Raw genomic sequence first — 22,549 nt, 5'->3', positions numbered from 1 at the left:
CGTCAAAACACAACAGACTGACTGAAAAGGCAACCTATGGAATGGGAAAAAATTTTTACAAATCATATATCTGATAAGGGGTTAATATCCAGAATATAAAATAACTCTTACAGCTATACAACAACAGAAAAAAAAAAATCTGATTTCTAAATGGACAAAGGACTTGAGTAGACATTTTTCCAAATGACCAACAAACACATGAGAAGATGCTCAACATCATTAAACATTAGGGAAATGCATATCAAAACCACAATTAAATACCACTCCACATCCATTAGGAGGGATACTATTTTTTTTAAAAAAAAGCAGAAAATGGCAAGTGTTGGCGAGAATGTGGAGAAACTGGAACACTCGTGAGATGTTGATGGGAGCATAAAATGGTGCAGCAACTATGGAAAATAGTATGGTATCTCCTCAAATAATTAAAAATAGAGCTACCATATGATCCAGTAATTCCACTTCTTGTTATGTACCCAAAAGAATTGGAAGCAGGGTCTCAAGGCAGTATTTGTTCACAGCAGCATTATTCACAATAGCCAAAAAGTGGATGCAAGCCAACTGTCCACTGACAGATGAATGGATAAACAAAATGAAATATATACAAACAATGGAATATTATTCAGCCTTCAAAAGGAAGGGTACTGACACATGCCACCATGTGGATGAACTTTGAGGACTTTATGATAAGTGAAATAAGCCAGTCACAAAAAGGCAAATACTGTATGATTCTACTTACATAAGATACTTAGAGTGATCAAATTAACAGAGACAGAAAGTAAAATGGTGTCTGCCTGGAGCTGGAGGGAACAGGTATAGGGAGTTGTTTAATGAGTATAGAATTTCAGTTTGGAAAGATGAAAAAAGGATTTAGGATGGATGGTGGTGATGGTTGCACAACAATGTGAATGTACTTAATGCCACTGAGCTATACATTTAAAAATAGTTTAAATGGCTGAACTATATGTTGTGTATATTTTATCACAATAAAAAAATGGATCAAACACCAAAATGTAAAACTTAAACCTCTTAAACTCTTAAAAGAAAATCTAGGGGTAAATCTTAATGACCCTGAATTTGGTAATGGATTATTAGATAAGACATTAAAAACAAGAAACAAAAGAAAAACATATAAATCAGACTTTATCAAAATTTAAAACTTCTGTGCATCAAACAACACTATCAAAAAATTGAGAAGACCACTCAAAGAAGGGGGAAAATATTTGCAAATTATATATCTGATAAGTGTCAAGTATCCAGAATACATAAAAGATTCTTACAATTCAACAACAAAAAGACAAACAGCCAAATTTAAAATGGGCAAATAATTTTATTTTGTATCTATATGAGATGATGGATCTTCACTAAACTTATTGTGGTAATCATTTCCTTATGTATATAATTCAAATCATTATGCTGTACACCTTAAAATTATACTGTGCTGTATGTCAATTATACTTCAATAAAACTGGAAGAAAAAAATATTAGGTGAAACAGTGGTATGGAAAATTAAAGGAATGATTGTATATACAAATGAAAGGAAAGGCTGTACACCAAAATAGTACTGGCTCTTTATGAATAAGATTAGAAAGGGCTTCCCTGGTGGTGCAGTGGTTGAGAGTCCGCCTGCCGTTGCAGGGGACACGGGTTCATGCCCCAGTCCGGGAGGATCCCACATGCCACAGAGTGGCTGGGCCCGTGAGCTGTGGCCACTGGGCCTGTGCATTCAGAGCCTGTGCTCTGCGGAGGGAGAGGACAGAGCAGTGAGAGGCCCACATACCGCAAAAAAAAAAAAAAAATTAGAAGGATTTTTTTCTTAATGTTTTTCTGTAATGTCCATATATCCTACAATGAACTTGCATTACTTTTATAAAAATAAAACAATAACTTGTATACTGATACAATGAAAAATAAAATTAAAATTTACATTTAGCCATGTGATCCACTTTGAGGTAATTTTTTTAAATCGGGGTATAGCTGTTTTACAATGTTGTGTTAGTTTCTACTGTACAGAAAAGTGGAGTTCCCTCTGCTATACAGCAGGTTCTCATTAGTTATCTATTTTACACACATTAGTGTATATATGTCAATCCCAATTCATCCCACACACCCTTTCCCCCCTTGGTGTCCATACATTTGTTCACTACATCTGTGTCTCTATTTCTGCCTTGCAAACCAGTTCATCTATACTATGTTTCTAGATTCCACAGTTATACATTAATATATGATATTTGTTTACTCTTTCTGACTTATTTCACTCTGTATGACAGTCTCTAGGTCCATCCACATCTCTACAAATGACCCAATTTCGTTCCTCTTTATGGCTGAGTAATATTCCATTGTATATATGTACCACTTCTTCTTTACCCATTTCTCTGTCGATGGGCATTTAGGTTGCTTCCATGACTGGCTATTGTAAATAGTGCTGCAATGAACACCGGGGTGCATGTGTCTTTTTGAATTATGGTTTTATCTGGGTTTAAGCCCAGGAGTGGGATTGCTGGGTTATATGGTAGCTCTATTTTTAGTTTTTAAAGGAACCTCCATACTGTTCTCCATAGTGGTATCAATTTACATTCCCACCAACAGTGTAAGAGGGTTCCCTTTTCTCCACAGCCTCTGCAGCATTCAGTGTTTATAAATTTTCTGATGATGCCCATTCTAAACGGTGTGAGGTGATGCCTCATTGTAGTTTTGATTTGCATTTCTCTAATAATTAGTGAGGTTGAGTAGCTTTTCATGTGCCTCTTGGCCATCTGTATGTCTTCTTTGGATAAATGTCTATTTAGGTCTTCCACCCATTTTTGATTGGGTTGTTTATTTTTTTGCTATTCAGCTGCATGAGCTGTTTATATATTTAGGAGATTAAACCTTTGTCCATTATTCGTTTGCAATATTTTCTATCATTCTGAGGGTTGTCTTTTCATCTTCCTTGTGGTTTCCTTTGGTGTGCAAAAGCTTTTAATAAGTCTCATTAGGTCCCATTTTTTAATTTTTGTTTTTATTTCCATTACTCTAGGAGGTGGGTCAAAAAAGATCTTGCTGTGATTATGTTAAAGAGTGTTCTGCCTATGTTTTCCTCCAGGAGTTTTATAGTGTCCAGTCATACATTTAGGTCTTTCATCCATTTTGAGTTTATTTTTGTGTATGGTGTTAGGGTGTGTTATAATTTCATTCCTTTACATGTAGCTGTCCAGTTTTCCCAGCACCACTTATTGAAGAGGCTGTCTTTTCTACATTGTATATTCTTACTTTCTTTATCAAAGATAAGGTGACCATATGTGCATGGGTTTATCTCTGGGCTTTCTATCCTGTTCCATTGATCTATATTTCAGTTTTTTTGCCAGTGCCATTCTGTCTTCATTACTGTAGCTTTGTAGTATAGTCTGAAGTCACGGAGCCTGATTCCTCCAGTTCCGTTTTTTTTTTTTTTTTTTTGTCTCAAGATTGCTTTGGTTATTTGGGGTCTTTTGTATCTCCATACAAATTTTAAGATTTTTTGTTCTATTTCTGTGGAAAATTCCATTGGTAATTTGATAGGGATTGCATTGAATCTGTAGCTTGCTTTGGGCAGTTTAGCTATTTTTGCAATATTGATTCTTCCAATTCAAGAATATGGTATGTCTCTCCAACTGTTGGTATCATCTTTGATTTCTTTCATCAGTGTCTTATAGTTTTCTGCATACAGGTCTTTTACCTCCTTAGGCAGGTTTATTCCGAGGTATTTTATTCTTTTTGTTGCAATGGTGAATGAGATTGTTTCCTAAATTTCTCTTTCTCATCTTTCATTGTTAGTGTATAGGAATACAGGAGATTTCTGTGCATTAATTTTATATCCTGCAACTTTACCAAATTCATTGATTAGCTCTAGTAGTTTTCTGGTGGCATCTTTAGGATTTTCTATGTATAGTATCATATCATCTGCAAACAGTGACAGTTTTACTTCTTCTTTTCTAACTTGTATTCTTTTTATTTCTTTTTCTTCTCTGATTTCCGTGGCTAGGACTTCCAAAACTATGTTGAATAATATTGGTGAGAGTGGACATCTTTGTCTTGTTCCTGATTTTAGAGGAAATGCTTTCAGTTTTTCACCATTGAGAATGGTGTTTGCTCTGGTCTGTTGTATATGGCTTTTATTATGTTGAGGTAGGCTCCCTCTATGCAAACTTTCTCAAGAGTTTTTTTATCATAAATCGGTGTTGAATTTTGTCAAAAGCTTTTTCTGCATCTATTGAGATGATCATACAGTTTTTGTTCTTCAATTTGTTAATATGGTGTACCACATTGACTGATTTGCATATATTAAAGAATGCATATATCCTTGCATCCCTGGGATAAATCCCACTTGATCATGGTGTGTGATCCTTTTGATGTGTTATTGGGCTCTGTTGTTAGTATTTTGTTGAAGATTTTTGCATCTATATTCATCAGGGATATTGGTCTGTAATTTTCTCTTTTTTGTAATATCTTTGTCTGGTTTTGGAATCAGGGTGATGGTGGACTCGTAGAATGAGTTTGGGAGTTTTCCATCCTCTGCAATTTTTTGAAAGAGTTTCAGAGGATGGGTATTAGCTCTTCTCTAAATGTTTGATAGTATTTACCTGGGAAGCTGTCTGGTCCTGTACTTCAGTTTGTTGGAAGACCTTTAATCACAGTTTCAATTTCTTGTGATTGGTCTGTTCATATTTTCTATTTCTTCTTGGTTCAGTCTTGGAAGGTAATACTTTTCTAATAATTTGTCAATTTCTTCCAGGTTGTCCATTTCATTGGCATATAGTTGCTTGTAGTAGTCTCTTATGATGTTTTGCATTTCTGCGGTGTCTGTTGTAACTTCTCCTTTTTCATTTCTAATTTTTTTTTGATTTGTGTCCTCTCCCTCTTTTTCTTGATGCATCTGGTTAAAGGTTTATCAATTTTGTTTATCTTCTCAAACAACCAGCTTTTAGTTTTTATTAATCTTTGCTATTGTTTTGTTTCTATTTCATTTATTTCTGCTCTAATCTTTCTGATTTCTTTCCTTCTACTAACTTTGGGTTTTTTCCTTTTTTTTTCCTCTTACTCTAGTTCCTTTAAGTGTAAGGTTAGATTGTTTATTTGAGATTTTTCTTGTTTCTTGAGGTAAGATTGTCTTCCAATAAATTTTCCTCTGAGAACTGCTTTGGCTGCATCCCATAGGTTTAGGGTCATCGTGTTTTCATTGTCATTTGTCTCTAGGTATTTTTTTTATTTCCTCTCTGATTTCTTCAGTGATCTCTTGGTTATTTATTAGCATATTGTTTAGCCTCCATGTGTTGGTGTTTTTTGCAGTTCCTTTCCTGTAATTGATTTCTAATTTCCTAGCATTGTGGTTGCAGAAGATACTTGGTACAATTTCAATATTCTTAACTTTACCAAGGCTTGATTTGTGACCCAAGATATGATGTATCCTGCAGAATGTTCAATGAGCACTTGAGAACAAAGTGTAATCTGCTGTTTTCAGATGGAATGTCCTCCTAATATTAATTAAATATATTCGGTCTATTGTGTCATTTAAAGCTTATGTTTCCTTTTTTTTTTTCATTTTGGATGATCTGTCCATTGGTGAAAGTGGGGTGTTAAAGTCCTCTACTGTTATTGTGTTACTGTTGATTTCCCCTTTTATGGCTGTTAGCATTTGCCTTATGTATTGAGGTGCTCCTATATAGGTGCATAAATATTTACAATTGTTATATCTTCTTGGATTGATCCCTTGATCATTATGTAGTGTCCTTCTTTGTCTCTTGTAATAGTCTTTATTTTAAAGTCTATTTTGCCTGATATGAGAATTGCTACTCCAGCTTTCTTTTGATTTCCATTTGCATGGAATATCTTTTTCCATCCCCTCACTTTCTGTCTGTATGTGTCCCTAGGTCTGAAGCGGGTCTCTTGTAGACAGCATAAATATGGGTCTTGTTTTTGTATGCATTCAGCCAGTCTGTGTCTTTTGGTTAGAGCATTTAATCCATTCACATATGTGTGTTCCTATTACCATTTTCTTAATAGTTTCATGTTTGTTTTTGTAGGTCCTTTTCTTCTCTTGTGTTTCCGTCTTAGATAAGTTCATTTAGCATTTGTTGTAAAGCTGGTTTGGTGGTGCTGAATTCTCTTAGCTTTTGCTTGTCTGAAAAGCCTTTGATTTCTCTGTCAATCTGAATGAGATCTTCCAAGGTAGACTAATCTTGCTTGTAGGTTTTTCCCTTTCATCACTTTAAATATATCATGCCACTCCCTTCTGGCCTGCAGAGTTTCTGCTGAGAACTCAGCTGAGAACCTTATGGGGATTCCCTTGTATGTTATTTGTTGCTTTTCCCTTGGTGATTTTAATATTTTTTCTTTGAATTTAATTTTTGTTATTTTGATTAATATGTGTCTTGGTTTGTTTCTCCTAGGATTTATCCTGTTTGGGACTCTCTGCATTTCCTGGACTTGGGTGGCTACTTCCTTTCCCATGTTGGGGAAGTTTTTGACTATAATCCCTTCAAATATTTTCTCAGACCCTTTCTCTTTCTCTTCTTATTCTGGGACCCCTATAATTCGAATGTTGGTGTGTTTAATGTTGGCCCAGAAATCTCTGAGACTGTCCTTAATTATTTTCCTTCTTTTTTCTTTATTCTGCTCCATGGCACATATTTCCACCATTCTATTTTCCAGCTCACTTATCCATTCTTCTACCTCAGTTATTCTGCTCTTGATTCCTTATAGAGTATTTTCAGTTTCAGTTATTTTGTTGTTTATTACTGTTTGTTTGCTCTTTAGTTCTTCTAGGTCCTTGTTAAATGGTTCTTTTTTTCTTTTTTCTTTTTTTTTTTTTTTGCCATACGCGGGCCTCTCACTGTTGTGGCCTCTCCCATTGTGGAGCACAGGCTCTGGACACACAGGCTCTGCAGCCATGGCTCACGGGCCCAGCCACTCCATGGCATGTGAGATCCTCCTGGACTGGGGCACAAACCCCTGTCCCCTGCATCAGCAGGCGGACTCTCAACCACTGCACCACCAGGGAAGCCCCGTTAAACGTTTCTTGTATTTTCTCTATTCTATTTCCAAGATTTTGGATCATCTTTACTGTGATTACTCTGAATTCTTTTTCAGGTAGACTGCCTATTTCCTCTTCATTTGTTTGGTCATGTGGGTTTTTACCTTGCTCCTTCATCTGCTGCATATTTCTCTGTCTTCACATTTTGTTTAAATTAGTGTGTTTGGGGTCTCCTTGCTGCAGGATGCAGGGTCCTAGCTCCTCTTACTTCTGGTGTCTGTCCCCAGTGGGTGAGGTTGGTCCAGTGGCTTGTGTAGGCTTCCTGGTGGGGGGGACTGGTGCATGTGTCTGGTGGGTGTGGCTGGATCTTGTCCCTCTTGTGGGCTGGGCCACATCCGTTGGTGTGTTTGGGGTGTCTGTGAGCTTCATATCACTTTAGGCATCATGTCTGCTAATGGGTGGGCTTGTTTTCCTGTCTAGCTAGTTGTTTGGCATGAGGCATCCAGCATTGGAGCTTGCTGGCCGTTGTGTGGAGCCAGGTCTTAGTGTTGAGATGGAGACCTCTGGGAGAACCCTCACCAATTAATATTCCATGGGGCCGGGAGTTCTCTGGTGGTCCAACATCCTGGACTCAGCTCTCCCACCTTGAAGGCTCCGGCCCAACCCCTGGCCGGAGCACTAAGACCCTGCAAGCCAAACAACATGGACAAAAAGAAAACAAACAGACAAAATCCCAAGACAAATAGTAAAAGCAAAACTAAACAGACAAAATCACATGAAGAAACACACACACACATACACTCACAAAAAGAAAAATAAAAAGAGAAAACAAAAAGGGAGAGAGCAACCAAACCAATAAACAAACCCTAAATGAAAACAAACACTAAGAACTAAACTAACAAAAACAAAAAAACAAAATCAAATCAAACACAGAAAGCAAATTAAAAGAAGGCAAAGAAAGCATAAAACACACAAAAATGATCAAAACAAAGCTAAAAACAAAAGAAAGATGAAAACAAAAGGAAAAATGTACAAAAGAACTAAGAAGTAAACATAGAAAAATATAAAATATAGTGTAAAATAAGTGAAAAACAATGAAAAACAAAGAAAAACCAAACCAAGTAAAAACTACAATATAACGAAAAAATACAGTAGAAATAGGAAAAAGTAAAATTAAAAATAAAAGCATAAAAGAGAAAATAAAAAGTAAATAAAAATTAAAAGAATAATAAAAAATCAACAAAACTTTAAAAAGTAGTAATAATAATAATATTTTTCTGTGGCCTCAGCTTTCTGTGTCCTTGCCCCCACAGTGAACCATTGCCAGTCCCTGCCTACACAGGAAGTCCTCCAATACTTCTAGGTAGGTCTCTGGACCTGCTGTGGGCCCTGTGGCACCAGTTCAGACTCTGATCTGGCCTTACGCCCGTGTGTACTTGCCTCCAAAGTCCACAGTTGCCCCCAAAGTCCACATGCTCAATTGTGGGAACATTTGTCTCTTCAGATATTCCCAGATGCAGTGTTTACCAAGCTGATTGTGGGTGTTTATTCCGCTACTCCTGTGGCTGCTTGGAGAGATTTCCCTTTCTCTTCTTTGGTCACATGGCGCCTGGGGTTCAGCTTTGGCTTTGGCCTGCCTCTGCATGTGGGCCACCCTCAGGCGTTTGTTCCCTGCCCAGGCAAGAGGGGGTAAAAGCAACGACTAATTATGGCTCACTTGCTCTCTGAGTTCAGAGAGAGGGACGGATATGGCCGTCACAATTGGGATGTGCTGGGACTGCTTGCAGCGGCAGAGGCAGGCATGAAGTTGTAACAGCCTAGGTGCACCGTGCATTTTCCTGGGGATGTTGGCCCTGGATCGCAGGACCCTCAGCAGTGGCGGGCTGCGCAGGCTCCCAGGAAGATGTGGGCATTGACCTGGGTTTGCTCACAGGACCCTTGGTGGCAGCGGCAGCAGCCGTTGCACCCACCTCTCAGGCTCATGCCCACCTCTGGAGCTCGCATAGGTGGTGCCCTGCCATCTGCGAGTGCACGGAGCAAGAAGCTCATATGGTGGGCCTGCCCCTCTCCTCACAGACCCCATGACAATGGTCTCTTGCCTCTCTGACAGGTCCAGACTTTTTCCTGGACTCCCTCCCAGCTAGCTGTGGTATACTAGCCCCCTCAAGCTGTCTTCACACAGCCAGCCCCAGCCCTCTCCCTGGTGTCTGACCTCCAAAGCCCGTACCTCAGCACCCAGTCCCCACCTGACCCAACAGGTGAGCAGACAAGTGTCTCAGGTTGGTGAGTGCTGGTTGGCACTGATCCTCTGTGCAGGATTCTCTCTGCTTTCCCTCAGCACCCCTGTTGCTCCCCTCTCCTCTGGGGCTCTGAAGTTTCCCCAGTTCTCGCCAGTGAGGGGGCTTCCTAGTGTGTGGAAACGTTTCCTCCTTCACAGCTTCCTCCCAGAGGTGCAGGTCCCATCCCTATTCTTTTGTCTCTGTTTTTTCTTTTTCCTTTTGCCCTACCCAGGTACATGGGGCTTTTCTTGCCTTTTGGGAAGTCTGAGGTCTTCTACCAGTGTTCGGTAGGTGTTCTGTAGGAGTTGTTCCACATGTAGATGTATTTTTGATGAATTTGTGGAGACAAAGGTGGTCTCCAAGTCTTACTCCTCCATCTTGAAGATCCTTCATTTTGAGGTAATTTGTGTAAGATGTGAGGTAATATTGAGGGTTTGTTTTTTTAATATTATGTCCAATTGTTATAGTACAGTTTGCTGAAAAGATGATCCTTAATGTTTTCAATAAAGACTATCCTTTAAAAAATGGGCAAATGACTTGGATAGTTCACTAAACAATACATATGCGTGTGTGTATGTGTGTGTGTATATATATGTATATGTATATATAGTAGAGAAATGCAAATTAGGACCTCAATGAGACAACATTTCACACCGGATGGCTAAAATATGACTAACTGAACAGATACATGCAAAAGAATGAAATTGAACCACATCTTACACTAAATACTAAAATTAACTCAAAATATATTAAAGACTTGAATGTTAGACCTAAAACCATGAAACTCTGAGATGAAAACATAGCTGGTAAGCTCCTTGATATTGGTCTTAGCAATGCTTTTAGGGATCTGACTCCAAAGGCAAGGGCAACAAGAGGAAAAATAAACAAATGGGACTACATCAAACTAAAAAGCTTCTGCACGACAAAGGAAATTATCAACAAAACGAAAAGGCAACCTACTGAATGGAAGAAGATATGTTCAAGTTATATACCCAATAGTGGTTGATATCCAAAATATATAAAGAACTCATACAATTCAATAACAAAAAGCAAATCTGATTAAAAATGGGCAGAGTATCTGAATAGGCATTTTTCCAAAGATGTACAGATGGCCAACAGGCACATGAAAAGATGCTCAACATCACTGATCATCAGGGAAATACAAATCAAAACCACAGTGAGATATCACCTCATGCCAGTTAGAATGACTATTATAAAAAAGACAAGAAACAACAAGAGTTGATGAGGATGTGGAGGAAGGGGTACCCTTATTCACTGTTGGTGGGAATGTAAATTGGTGCAACCAGTATGCAGAACAGTATAGAGTTTCCTCAAAAAGTTAAAAATAGAACTACCATATGATCCAGGAATTCCATTTTTGGGTATCTATCCAAAGGAAACAAAAACATGAATCAGAAAAGATATATACACCCCTATCTTCATTGCAGCATTATTTACAATAGCCAAGATACGGAAGCAGCTTAAGTGTCCATCAGTGGATAAATGGATAAAGAAGATATGGTATATATACAATGGAATACTACTCAGTCATTAAAAAGAAAGAAATACTGTCATTTGCAACAACATGGTTGGACCTTGAGGGTATTATGCTAAGTAAAATAAGTCAGAGAAAGACAAATACCACATGATTTCACTTATATGTGAAATATAAAATACAAAACAAACAAACAAAACAAAACTGAACTCAGACTCATAGATACAGAGAACAGATTCCCAGAGGAGGTTGCCAGAGGAAAAGGGGTAGGAGCAGGGGGCGGAAATGGGTGATGGGGATCAAGAGGCATAAACATCCAGTTATAAAATGAATAAGTTATGGGGATGTAATGTATAGTATATGGAATACAGTCAATATTGTAACTGGATATTGTAGTGATCATTTTGAAATGCATAGAGATGTCAAATCATTATGTTGTACACATGAAACTAATATGATATTGTATGCCAAATACATTTCAATAAAAGAAATCATGGAATCATATACCATATAAAGGTAAATTTTACTGAATGGAAATTTTTTTAACATAAAGGAAAAAAATTGTCAGTGATCCTCCAATATTAAATCAAGCCAAATTCCTAATCAGATGAGCTGTCTTCCTTTGCCCAAGAAGCAAAAAAAGAAGATTGTAGGTGTGGTAGAGTGATCACATCAATTGTTCCAATTTCTCATGCCTTCTTGTAGTCATGAACTTTGCCATAACCTCTGATGTCCTCCCCCTCTCTCTGCATCTAGCCATGTAACTTGCTTTATCCAATGGGTTGTTAGTAGATGTGAGATAAGTAGATGCTTGAAAGAGCACTTACATGTTTCCATTTGGATTTCTGCTCTTGCCTTCTATCACCACCTTGACAACATGCCAGTCTAGCCTGATGGGACACAAACATGGGAGCAGAATTGAGTCATCAGGGTCATCCCAACCAAGATGGGTCAATAATTAGACAATTACCAGTGAGTGAGTTTGGGGACCAGAACTGCTTAGTCAATTCAGCCAAAATTGCCAGCACACAGACCCTTGAACCTTGATGCTTATTATTCTAGATTTCAAAGTTGTATGTTATGAAACATTATTGTGACCATAGATAACTGATACAAAAAGTAAGGAATTATGAACCATAAGAAAAAGGCAAAAACCAAGGAAAATGTTAACTTTGGGGAGGTGGGAAACTGTGGGAGTTGGGCACACTTTCTTGAAGTGCTAGTGTCTTAATTTATTTTTTTAAATAAGGAAGGCTATCTTAATGCTATGCAGGAATATGAAAATAAGACTGGAGTAGAACCAATCTAGAGGTATATCATCTTGTGATCAGTTCATGACTTTCCCTAATAATGAGGGTCTCTTCACATCTTTGAATTTTTTTCCATGAAATCAAATATGTACAACCTCAGATGAATGTAATAAAATAATTGTAATAAAAACAAAACAAAGACAAAAAGAAAGAAAGAAACAAAGGAAGAAAGGAAGAAAGAAAAGGAAAGAAGGAAGGAAGAAAGAAAGAAAGAAAAGTAAAGAAAGAAAAATGTAAAATAACAAGTGTTAGTGTAAATATGGAGAATTCTGAATCCTCATACATTGCTACTGGGAATTTTAATGGTGTGGCTGGTGTGGAAAACAGTTTTGCATTTCCTCATAAGGTTAAACATAGAATTACCATGTGACCCAGCAATTCTACTCCTAAGTATACACTCAGAAGAATTGAAAACAGTTGTTCAAACAAATAGTTATACACAGTTATTCACAGATCACTATTCACTGTAACCAAAAGATGGGAAGGAGCCAAATGTCCATTAACAGGGGAATGCATAAACCAAGTGTGATATGTCCATACAATGGAATATTATTCAGCCATTAAAAAGGAATACATTACTGATACATGATACAACATGGATGAACCTTGAAAACATTATGCTAATTGAAATACAGCAGACACCAAAGGCCACATATTGTTTGATTCCATTCATATGAAATATCCAGAAAGAAAAATCCAGTGAAGCAGAAGGTAGATTAGTGGTTGCCAGGGAATGGGAATGGAGGGAATAGGGAATCACCACTTAATGTATAGAGGGTTTCCTTTTGGAGTGATAAAAATATTCTGGAACTAGATAGTGGTGATGGTTGCAAAACACTGTGACTGTACTAAATGCCACTGACTCATACACTATAAAATGTACATTTTAAAATGAAATTTTATGTTATGTGAATTTTAGCTCAATAAAATAATTGTCCTTGTCACACTATTTATAAAGCTTGTAGACCAGTAAAAAGGCTGAGTGGTTAGGAATTTTGTTGGCCTAAACTAGGTGACATGATGACAGGATTTAGATAATCACTGCAAATGTCTAACATTTAAGACCACATGTTAATCATTTTTAATGGGTAAAAAGAAAAGGTGCATCTTTTGGGCCTATTTGATAGCCATGATATTAATTTATCTAATACCAAATACATCCCAGTCTATCACCAGTTGTCCCACCCAAAGTGCATTTACTGGCTTATTGCATTCTAATCCTCAAAAATGCTTGGTTAGTGCCAGAAATAGGGTATCCAGGCATGACATCCTATTCCAAACCAAAGCCTACTGGCTATATAACTACAAGGTTTCATCACATACAAGCAGTAACAACACTGCCTCTGCCTTTCAAGCTGGGGCAGTATACCACAAGAAAGTTATATTCCCAAGACCATCCCCAAACTTAAAGGGCCGCCCCAAGATGCTAGTTTTAATTATCAACATTAAAAAAGAATTGTTTAAACTTTATACTTTTAAATCAACTATACTTCAATAAGAAGGTTAAAAATAAGTTTAAAAATAAAACTTTATACTTTCCAGTTAGTATAATTGTTCTAAGAAAACAAACAAAAAAACCAGTTGTTTTTATATTAAATTTATATTATTTAGTTACCATTTTATAATATTAGCCTATAGACTTTTGGTTCTGAAAATTCTTAGTTGTGTGTGCCTATACAGTTCATCGCAGAATCCTTGGCTCCCTGGGCCTCCACCCATTAAATGCCTATAGTGCACCATATTTATTGTAATAGCCCAAAATTCCCCTACACATTTCCACATACCTGCAGGCAGTCACTCTACTTTAGAATGACATGGTACCATAAAAATGCACCACAGGTATGGTTCTTAAAATAGAGTGTTTGATTTTATACATTTCCAATTTTAAATTCAGATACATTTAAATTATCTTAAATATTTTATTAATTTATTTGTTTTGCTATTTTACTGATGTATAAATACATACTCTTTTCCAAGAACTAAGCTGTAAAGAGTATGATTTCATGATTTTTTTACCTATATATACACCCATATAATCACCATCCAGGTTAAGATTTTGAACATTTCCAACACCTCAGGAATCTCCTTCACACCCTTTCCCAATCAGCTTCCTATCAGGCGTAACCACTAGCCTTTCTATCACCATAGATTAATTTTGCCTATTTTTGAGCCTCACACACAAAAGGAATCATAGTATGCACTGTTTTGTGTAAGCCTTTCACTCAGTGTAATGTTTTCCAGATTCATTCATGTTGATGCATGTTTCAGTTATTCATTCCCTTTTACTGTTGTTATTCTCTTTTATCACAGTTGATTTATCCATTCACCAATTAAAGGACACTTGTGTTGTTACCATTTTTTTCTATTATGAATAAAGCTGCTATGAACAATCTTGTACCTGTCTTTTGGCATACACACAAACACACATACATATATACACACACACACACTTATTGTTCTCTTAGGTATATAACTGGGAATGGAATTGCTGAGTCATAGGGTGGCACATATTTAGCTTATGTAGATAATGCTAAACAGTTTTCCAAAGTGGTTGCATAAATCTACACTCCCACCAAGATCTTCAGATCCTCAAAATGCACCATAAAGGAAGTAAAGAGGAAAGCCACAGACTGGTAGAAAATATTCAACAAAGGACTAGTATACAAAATATATAAATTACTTCTCAAATCATTACAATACAAATCAATAATAAAAAAGACACATAACCCAATTATTTTTAATGGACAAAAGACTTGAATAGGCATTTCACAGGAAGATACCCAAATGGCCAATAAACTCACAAAAAGGTGCTGAATGTCATTAGTAATCAAAGGAGTGCAAATTAAAATCACAATAACATACGCTACACACTATCTAGAATAGTTAAAATTTTAAAGATTGGCTGTATCAAATATTTCTAAATGATTTAAGAAATTGGACTTGTAAAAGAGACTTTAATTACTTGTTATTATCCAGCACTGTTACACCGGTCTTGTGAAGTAAGTATTATTTCCTCTGTTTTACAGACAAAGAAACTTAGGTTGAGAGTATCTGATTTTCCAAAGTGATTTTTGAACTATTAAATGGCAGAGATTACGTTTAAATCCAGAGAATGTGATCACAGATCTTTCTCTTTTTCACCTCTGCCTACCCTTTGGCCCAAACAGAAGAAAACTTACAGGTTTGTATTACTTTGGAAAATCGTTGGCATTTTTTTTTGCCAGATTAGCAAAGTGTAGCACAAACATGGCAACAAGCTCCATACCAGACTAAAAATTTCTGAAATAGTGAGAATATCCAAATTTCTATTCACTTGAAAAATTATTATAGAATGTGAAGACAATGTTGCAAGTAGTCTCATCTAGCTTCTCCAAGAGTGTCACCTATGAAAAATACTCACAACTTAATAACAAGCATAGTTTATCATCAACAGGGTCCTGGCAGCAAGGTATCACATATCAACATGCAATATCGTATTATGGTATAATGCAGTAGAAATGGCATAAGTCTTGGGGTCAAGTGAACTGGGTTTGGGGCTTAGTTTTGCTGCTTTTATTAGTTGAGTGAGTGTAACCATAGACAAGGTATTTAATCTAAGTTTTATTTTCTTTAGTTATAAAACAATATTACCTATCCCATAGAGTTATGAATATTTAGATAAAAGCCAAATAAGATAAATGAGATAATTATCCAGAGAAAGTTATAAGCCAAATTGGTACCTGAGCTTTAAGGATAGGTAACAAATATTTTCATCCAAATAGTTATTGTTGTTTTTAGTCTTTTCTATTAATTTTGGAAAGTAAAGTCTTGCCTCTCACTTCTCCTTCCAGTTCCACCTGTCCTATACCGACAAGGAGCGCTATGAAAATGAAGAGAGACCTGAGGTCCAGAAGCAGATGCTTTCTGATATGGCCAAGAAGCTACCAGTTTACACAAGAACTGGGAGTGGAGGTCAGTTCATCCAAAGTCGCTTAGGGAGGCAGATCAGCAAGGATCTCAGAATGACTGAGTCATAAATATCCTCAATCTAGCCCGCTTTTTCCTCCTTTCTTCTGAAGAACACTGTGGAGTTTTTTCTCAACATTTTATTATAAAAAAAGGTCAAACATTTACCCAAGATGGAATAATTATATTATAAACATCTGTATACCCACCACTAGAGTCACCACTAACATTTTACTATATCTCTTTATCACATATCTGTCCACAAATCCATCCCTCTATCCATCATCCATCAAGATATCTTATTTTAAATTTCTTTTTTAATGAAGTATAGTTGATGTACAATGTAGTGTTAGTTTCTGGTGTACAATAAAGTGATTCAATTAAACATACATAAATGTGTGTGTATATATATATATATATATATGTATATATATACTTTTTCATATTCTTTTCCATTATGGTTTATTACAGGATATTGAATATAGTTCTCTGTGGTATGCAGTAGGTCCTTGCTGTTTATTTCATATATACTAGTTTGTATCTGCTAATCCCAGACTCCTAATTTATCCCTCCCACCTCCTTTCCACTTCGGTAATGATAAATTTGTTTTCTATGACTGTGAGTCTGTTTCTGTTTTGTAAATAAGTTAATTTCTATCATTTTTTTTAGATTCCACATATAAGTGATATCATATGGTATTTGTCTTTCTCTTTCTGACTTATTTCGTTTAGTATGATCATCTCTAGGTCCATCCATGTTGCTGCAAATGGCATTATTTCATTCTTTTTTATTGCTGAGTAGTATTCCATCATATATATATACCACATCTTCTTTATCTATTCATCTGTTGATCAACATTTAGGTTGCTTCCATGTCCTGGCAATTGTAAATAGTGCTGCAATGAACATTAGGGTGCATGTATCTTTTCGAAGTATGCTTTTCTCTGGATATACGCCCAGGAATGGGATTGCTGGATCATATGGTAGTTCTATTTTTAGCTTTTTAAGGAACCTCCATACTGTTCATTATAGTGATTGTACCAATTTATATTCCCACCAACAGTGTAGGAGGGTTCCCTTTTCTCCACACCCTCTCCAGCATTTGTTATTTATAGATTTTTAATGATGGCAAGACATTTTATTCTTTGATGCATTTCAAAGTAAGTAGCCGATATCAATACACATCCACCTAAATATTTTATTGTTTTTCTTTTGGTGGAATTTACATACAAAACATGCACAAATCTTAAGTGTACCATTCAGTAGTTTGACAAATGTACACACCTGTGTAACTAAAACCTCTGAAAACATTACCACACCCCAGAAAGTTCTCTCATGCTCCTTCCCAGTCAATCCCACCACCACAACCAAAGACAACCACTATTCTGATAGTTTTCCACCATAGATTACTTCTACCTGCTCTAGAATTTTGTATAAATTGAATCATACAGTATGTACTGTTGTATCTGGCTTCTTTTATTCAGCATAATGTTTTTGAGACTCATTCACATTCTTGTGTATTTCATTCCATTTACTGCTGAGTAGTATTTCTCTTTTTTTACATCATTTTTTTTCATCTTTATTGGAGCATAATTGCTTTACAATGTTGTGTTAGTTTCTGCTGTACAAAGAGGTGAATCAGCTATATGTATACATATTTCCCCATATCCCCTCCCTCTTGAGCCTCCCTCCCACCCGCCCTATCCTACCCCTCTAGGTCATCACAAAGCATCGAGCTGATCTCGCTGTGCTATGCAGCAGCTTCCCACTAGCCATCCGTTTTACGTTTGGTAGTGTATATATGTCAATGCTACTCCCTCACCTCGTCCCGGCTTCCCCTTCCCCCACTGTGTCCTCAACTCAATTCTCTATATCTGTGCCTTTGTTCCTGTCCTGCCATTAGGTTAATCAGTACCGTTTTTTTAGGCTCCATATATATGCATTAGCATATGGTATTTGTTTTTCTCTTTCTGACTTACTTCACTCTGTATGACGGGCTCTAGGTCCATCCACCTCATTACAAAAACTCAATTTCATTCGTTTCTATGGCTGAGTAATATTCCATTGAATATATGTGCCACAACTTCTTTATCCATTCATCTGTCAATGGACATTTAGGTTGCTTCCATGTCCTGGCTATTGTAAATAGTGCTGCAATGAACACTGTGGTACATGTGTCTTTTTCAGTTATAGTTTTCACAGGGTATATGCCCTGTAGTGGGATAGCCGGGTCATATGGTAGTTCTACTTTTAGTTCTTTAAGAAACCGCCATACTGTTCTCCATAGTGGTTGTATCAATTTATATTCCCACCAACAGTGCAGGAGGGTTCCCTTTTCTCTACACCCTCTCCAGAATTTATTGTTTATAGATTTTTTGATGACCCCCATTCTGACTGGTGTGAGGTGATACCTCATTGCAGTTTTGATTTGCATTTCTCTAATGGTTAATGACGCTGAGCATCTTTTCATGTGTTTGTTGGCAATCTGTATATCTTCTTTAGAGAAAAGTCTATTTAGGTCTTCTGCCCATTTTTGGATTGGGTTGTTTGTTTTTTTGATATTGAGCTGCATGAGCTGCTTGTATACTTTGGAGATTAATCCTTGGTCAGTTTCTTTGTTTGTAAATATTTTCTCCCATTCTGAGGGTTGTCTTTTCATCTTGTTTATGGTTTCCTTTGCTGTGCAAAAGCTTTTAAGTTTCATTAGGTCCCGTTTGTTTATTTTTGATTTTATTTCCACTACTCTAGAAGGTGGGTCAAAAAGGATCTTGCTGTCATTTATGTCTTAGAGTGTTCTGCCTATGTTTTCCTCTAATAGTTTTATAGCGTCTGGCCTTACATTTAGGTCTTTAATCCATTTTGAGTTTATTTTTGTGTATGGTGTTAGGGAGTGTTATAATTTCATTCTTTAACATGTAGCTGTCCAGTTTTCCCAGCACCACTTATTGAAGAGGCTGTCTGTTCTACATTTTATATTCTTGCCTCCTTTATCAAAGATAAAGTGACCAGGGCTTCCCTGGTGGCACAGTGGTTGAGAGTCTGCCTGCCGATGCAGGGGACACCAGTTCGTGCCCTGGTCCAGGAAGATCCCACATGCCATGGAGCGGCTAGTCCCATGAGCCATGGCCACTGAGCCTGCACATCCGGAGCCTGTGCTCCACAACGGGAGAGGCCACAACAGTGAGAGGCCTGCTTACCGTAAACAACAACAACAAAAAAACGATAAGGTGACCATATGTGCGTGGGTTTTTCTCTGGACTCTCTATCCTGTTCCATTGATCTATATTTCTTTTCGTTTGCCAGTACCATTCTGCCTTGATCACTGTAGCTTTGTACTATAGTCTGAAGTCAGGGAGCCTGACTTCTCCAGCTTCGTTTTTCTTTCTCAAGATTGCTTTGTCTGTTTGGGGTCTTCTGTGTTTCCATACAAATTGTAAACTTTTTTGTTCTAGTTCTGTGAAAAATGACATTGGTAATTTGATAGGGATGCCATTGAATCTGTAGGTTGCTTTGGGTAGTAGAGTCATTTTCACAATACTGATCCTTCCAATCCAGGAACATGGTGTATCTCTCCATCTGTTTGTATCATCTTTGATTTCTTTCATCAGTGTTTTATAGTTTTCTGCATGCTGGTCTTTTGCCTCCTTAGGTAGGTTTATTCCTAGGTATTTTATTCTTTTTTTTTTTTGCAGTGGTAAATGGGAGTGTTTCCTTAATTTCTCTTTCTGATTTTTCGTTGTTATTGTGTAGGAATGCAAGAGATTTCTGTGCATTAATTTTGTATCCTGCAGCTTTACCAAATTTGATTTACTCCAGTAGTTTTCTGGTGGCATCTTTAGGATTCTCTATGTATAGTATCATGTCATCCACAGACAGTGACAGTTTTACTTCTTCTTTTCCAATTTGTATTCCTTTTATTTCTTTTTCTTCTCTGATTGCCATAGCCAAAACTTCCAAAATTATGTTGAATAATAGTGGCAAGAGTGGGCACCCTTTTCTTGTTCCTGATCTTAGAGGAAATGCTTTCAGTTTTTCACCATTGTGAATTATGTTGGCTGTGGGTTTGTCATATATGGCTTTCATTATGTTGAGGTAGGCTCCCTCTCTGCCCACTTTCTGGAGAGTTTTTATCATAAATGGGTGTTGAGTTTTGTCAAAAGCTTTTCTGCATCTATTGAGAGTTTTTATCTTTCAGTTTGTTAATATGGTGTATCACATTGATTGATTTGTGTATATTGAAGAATCCTTGCATTAGTGGGATAAACCCCCCTTGATCATGGTGTGTGATCCTTTTCATGTGCTGTTGAATTCTGTTTGCTAGTATTTTGTTGAGGATTTTTGCATCTATGTTTATCAATGATATTGGCCTGTAGTTTTCTTTTTTTGTGACATCTTTGTCTGGTTTTGCTATCAGGGTGATGGGGACCTCATAAAATGAGTTTGGGAGTGTTCCTCCCTCTGATATATTTTGGAACAGTTTGAGAAGGATAGATGTTAGCTCTTCTCTAAATGTTTGATAGAATTCTCCTGTGAAGCCAACTGGCCCTGGGCTCTTGTTTTTTGGAAGATTTTTAATCACAGTTTCAATTTCTGTGCTTGTGATTAGTCTGTTTATATTTTCTATTTATTCCTGGTTCGGTTTTGGAAAGTTGTACTTTTCTAAGAATTTGTCCATTTCTTCTAGGTTGTCCATTTTATTGGCATGTATTTGCTTGTGGTAGTCTCTCATGAAGCTTTGTATTTCTGCATTGTCAGTGAGTAACTTCTTTTTCATTTCTAATTTTATTGATTTGAGCCCTCTTGCTTTTTTTTTTCTTTATGAGTCTGGCTAAAGGTTTACCAATTTTGTTTATCTTTTCAAAGAACCATCTTTTAGTTTGATTGGTCTTTGCTATTGTTTCCTTCATTTCTTTTTCATTTATTTCTGATCTGATCTTTATGATTTCTTTCCTTCTGCTAAGTTTAGGTTTTTATTGTTTTTCTTTCTCTAATTGCTTTAGGTGTAAGGTTAGGTTGTTTATTTGAGATTTTTCTTGTTTCCTGAGGTAGCATTGTATTTCTATAAACTTCCATCTTAGAACTGCTTTTGCTGCACCCCATAGGTTTTGGTTCCTAGTATTTTCATTGTCATTTCTGAGTAGTATTTCATTGTATGAATATCATATTTTCTTTATCAGTTCACCAGTTGATGCTCAAGTGGGTTGTTTCCAGTGCTCAGCTATTATGAGTAAATCTGCTATGAAATTCTTGTACAAGTCTTTGTGCAGATATGTCTTCATTTTTTTCAGTAATACTCACTATGGAGTTTTATTGTTAGTTTTCATCTTCATGAGTGGAACAGTACTGGCTGAGCAATTCTCCACCTTTTATTTATTTATTTTTTATACATTTATTTTTGGCTGAGTTGGGTCTTTGTTGCTGCACGTGGGCTTTCTCTAGTTGCAGCGAGTGGGGGGCTATTCTTCATTGCAGTGTGCGGGCTTCTCATTGCAGTAGCTTCTCTTGTTGCGGAGCACGGGCTCTAGGTGTGCAGGTTTCAGTAGTTTTGGCTTGTGGGCTCTAGAGCACAGGCTCAGTAGTTTTCACGCATGGGCTTAGTTGCCCCTCGGCATGTGGGATCTTCCCAGACCAGGGCTCAAACCCATGTCCCCTGTACTGGCAAGCAGATTCTTAACCACTGTGCCACCAGGGAAGCCCTCTCCACCTTTTAAAATTTGAAAACGAATGCTTTTTTGACTAGTAATTCCAATTTTCTAATAAGGAAGATCGTGTTTCAAGGCTTTGGGAAGTATACTGTTGGACACTTATGTTCATCTATTTATCATTTATTTATTCAACCAATATTTATTAAGATCCCATATGACAATTGAGGATGTCTTAATATAGTCTGGGTATTAGATGATATTAAAGATTTATTTTCTTTGTTAAAGCATTAATGTCATGGTGGTTATGGTTTTTGTAAAAGTCTTCATGCATACTGAAGTATATTGAAAAGGAAACAGACAAGAAATTTTCTATATAATTTCAAACAGTAGTAAACAGAATGGTGTGATAGAGCAGAGAATACAAACTGGAAGTATATGGGAGGAATTGGACCCAGAGATATATTCTGTTTGACCTCTAATATGTCTTTTAAAACTTTGCATTTTTTACTAATTTTTAACAATTAGAATATTTCTGCATGAAAATCCACATTTTTGGCTTCTCTTGAAAACTCAGACACTGGTAACATTCGATCTGCATTTCCCCATGGCAAAAATTAGCTAGAGCTGAGTAGTAGCCACTCTTTTTAAACACGGCACAAATTCTCAGGTTCTTCACTCACTACTCACTGTTCCCTGGACCCTTGAAGCATTTGTTTGCAGCCCTCATGATATAGAGTAATAGAGAAGGCTTCTCAGAGGCAATGTCATTTGATCTGAGACCTTAATAAGAAAAAGTAACTTGCAGGAATTCCCTGGTGGTCCAGTGGCTAGGACTCAGTGCTTTCACTACGGGGGCCAGGTTCAATCACTGGTCAGAGAACTAAGATC

The 22,549-nt window shown here is 36.9% G+C and overlaps 1 protein-coding gene across 1 annotated transcript in view; it reads left to right on the top strand.

Annotated features, from left to right (window-relative positions):
* The window catches only part of ZDHHC15 (zDHHC palmitoyltransferase 15), a gene marked incomplete at both ends in the record, with an annotated part of 104,218 nt that overhangs the window by 45,755 nt on the left and 35,914 nt on the right, over positions 1–22,549 (top strand). The window contains one exon of the mRNA XM_079727310.1: positions 15,903–16,023. Within this exon, the coding sequence (XP_079583436.1) occupies positions 15,903–16,023 (121 nt within the window). The remainder of the gene's footprint in view (positions 1–15,902; positions 16,024–22,549) is intronic.

Source organism: Hyperoodon ampullatus, assembly GCF_949752795.1.
Source record: "Hyperoodon ampullatus genome assembly, chromosome: X".
Taxonomy (NCBI): domain Eukaryota; kingdom Metazoa; phylum Chordata; class Mammalia; order Artiodactyla; family Ziphiidae; genus Hyperoodon; species Hyperoodon ampullatus.
Note: the sequence above shows the minus strand (reverse complement) of the source record. Positions and strands in the feature narration are given on the sequence as shown.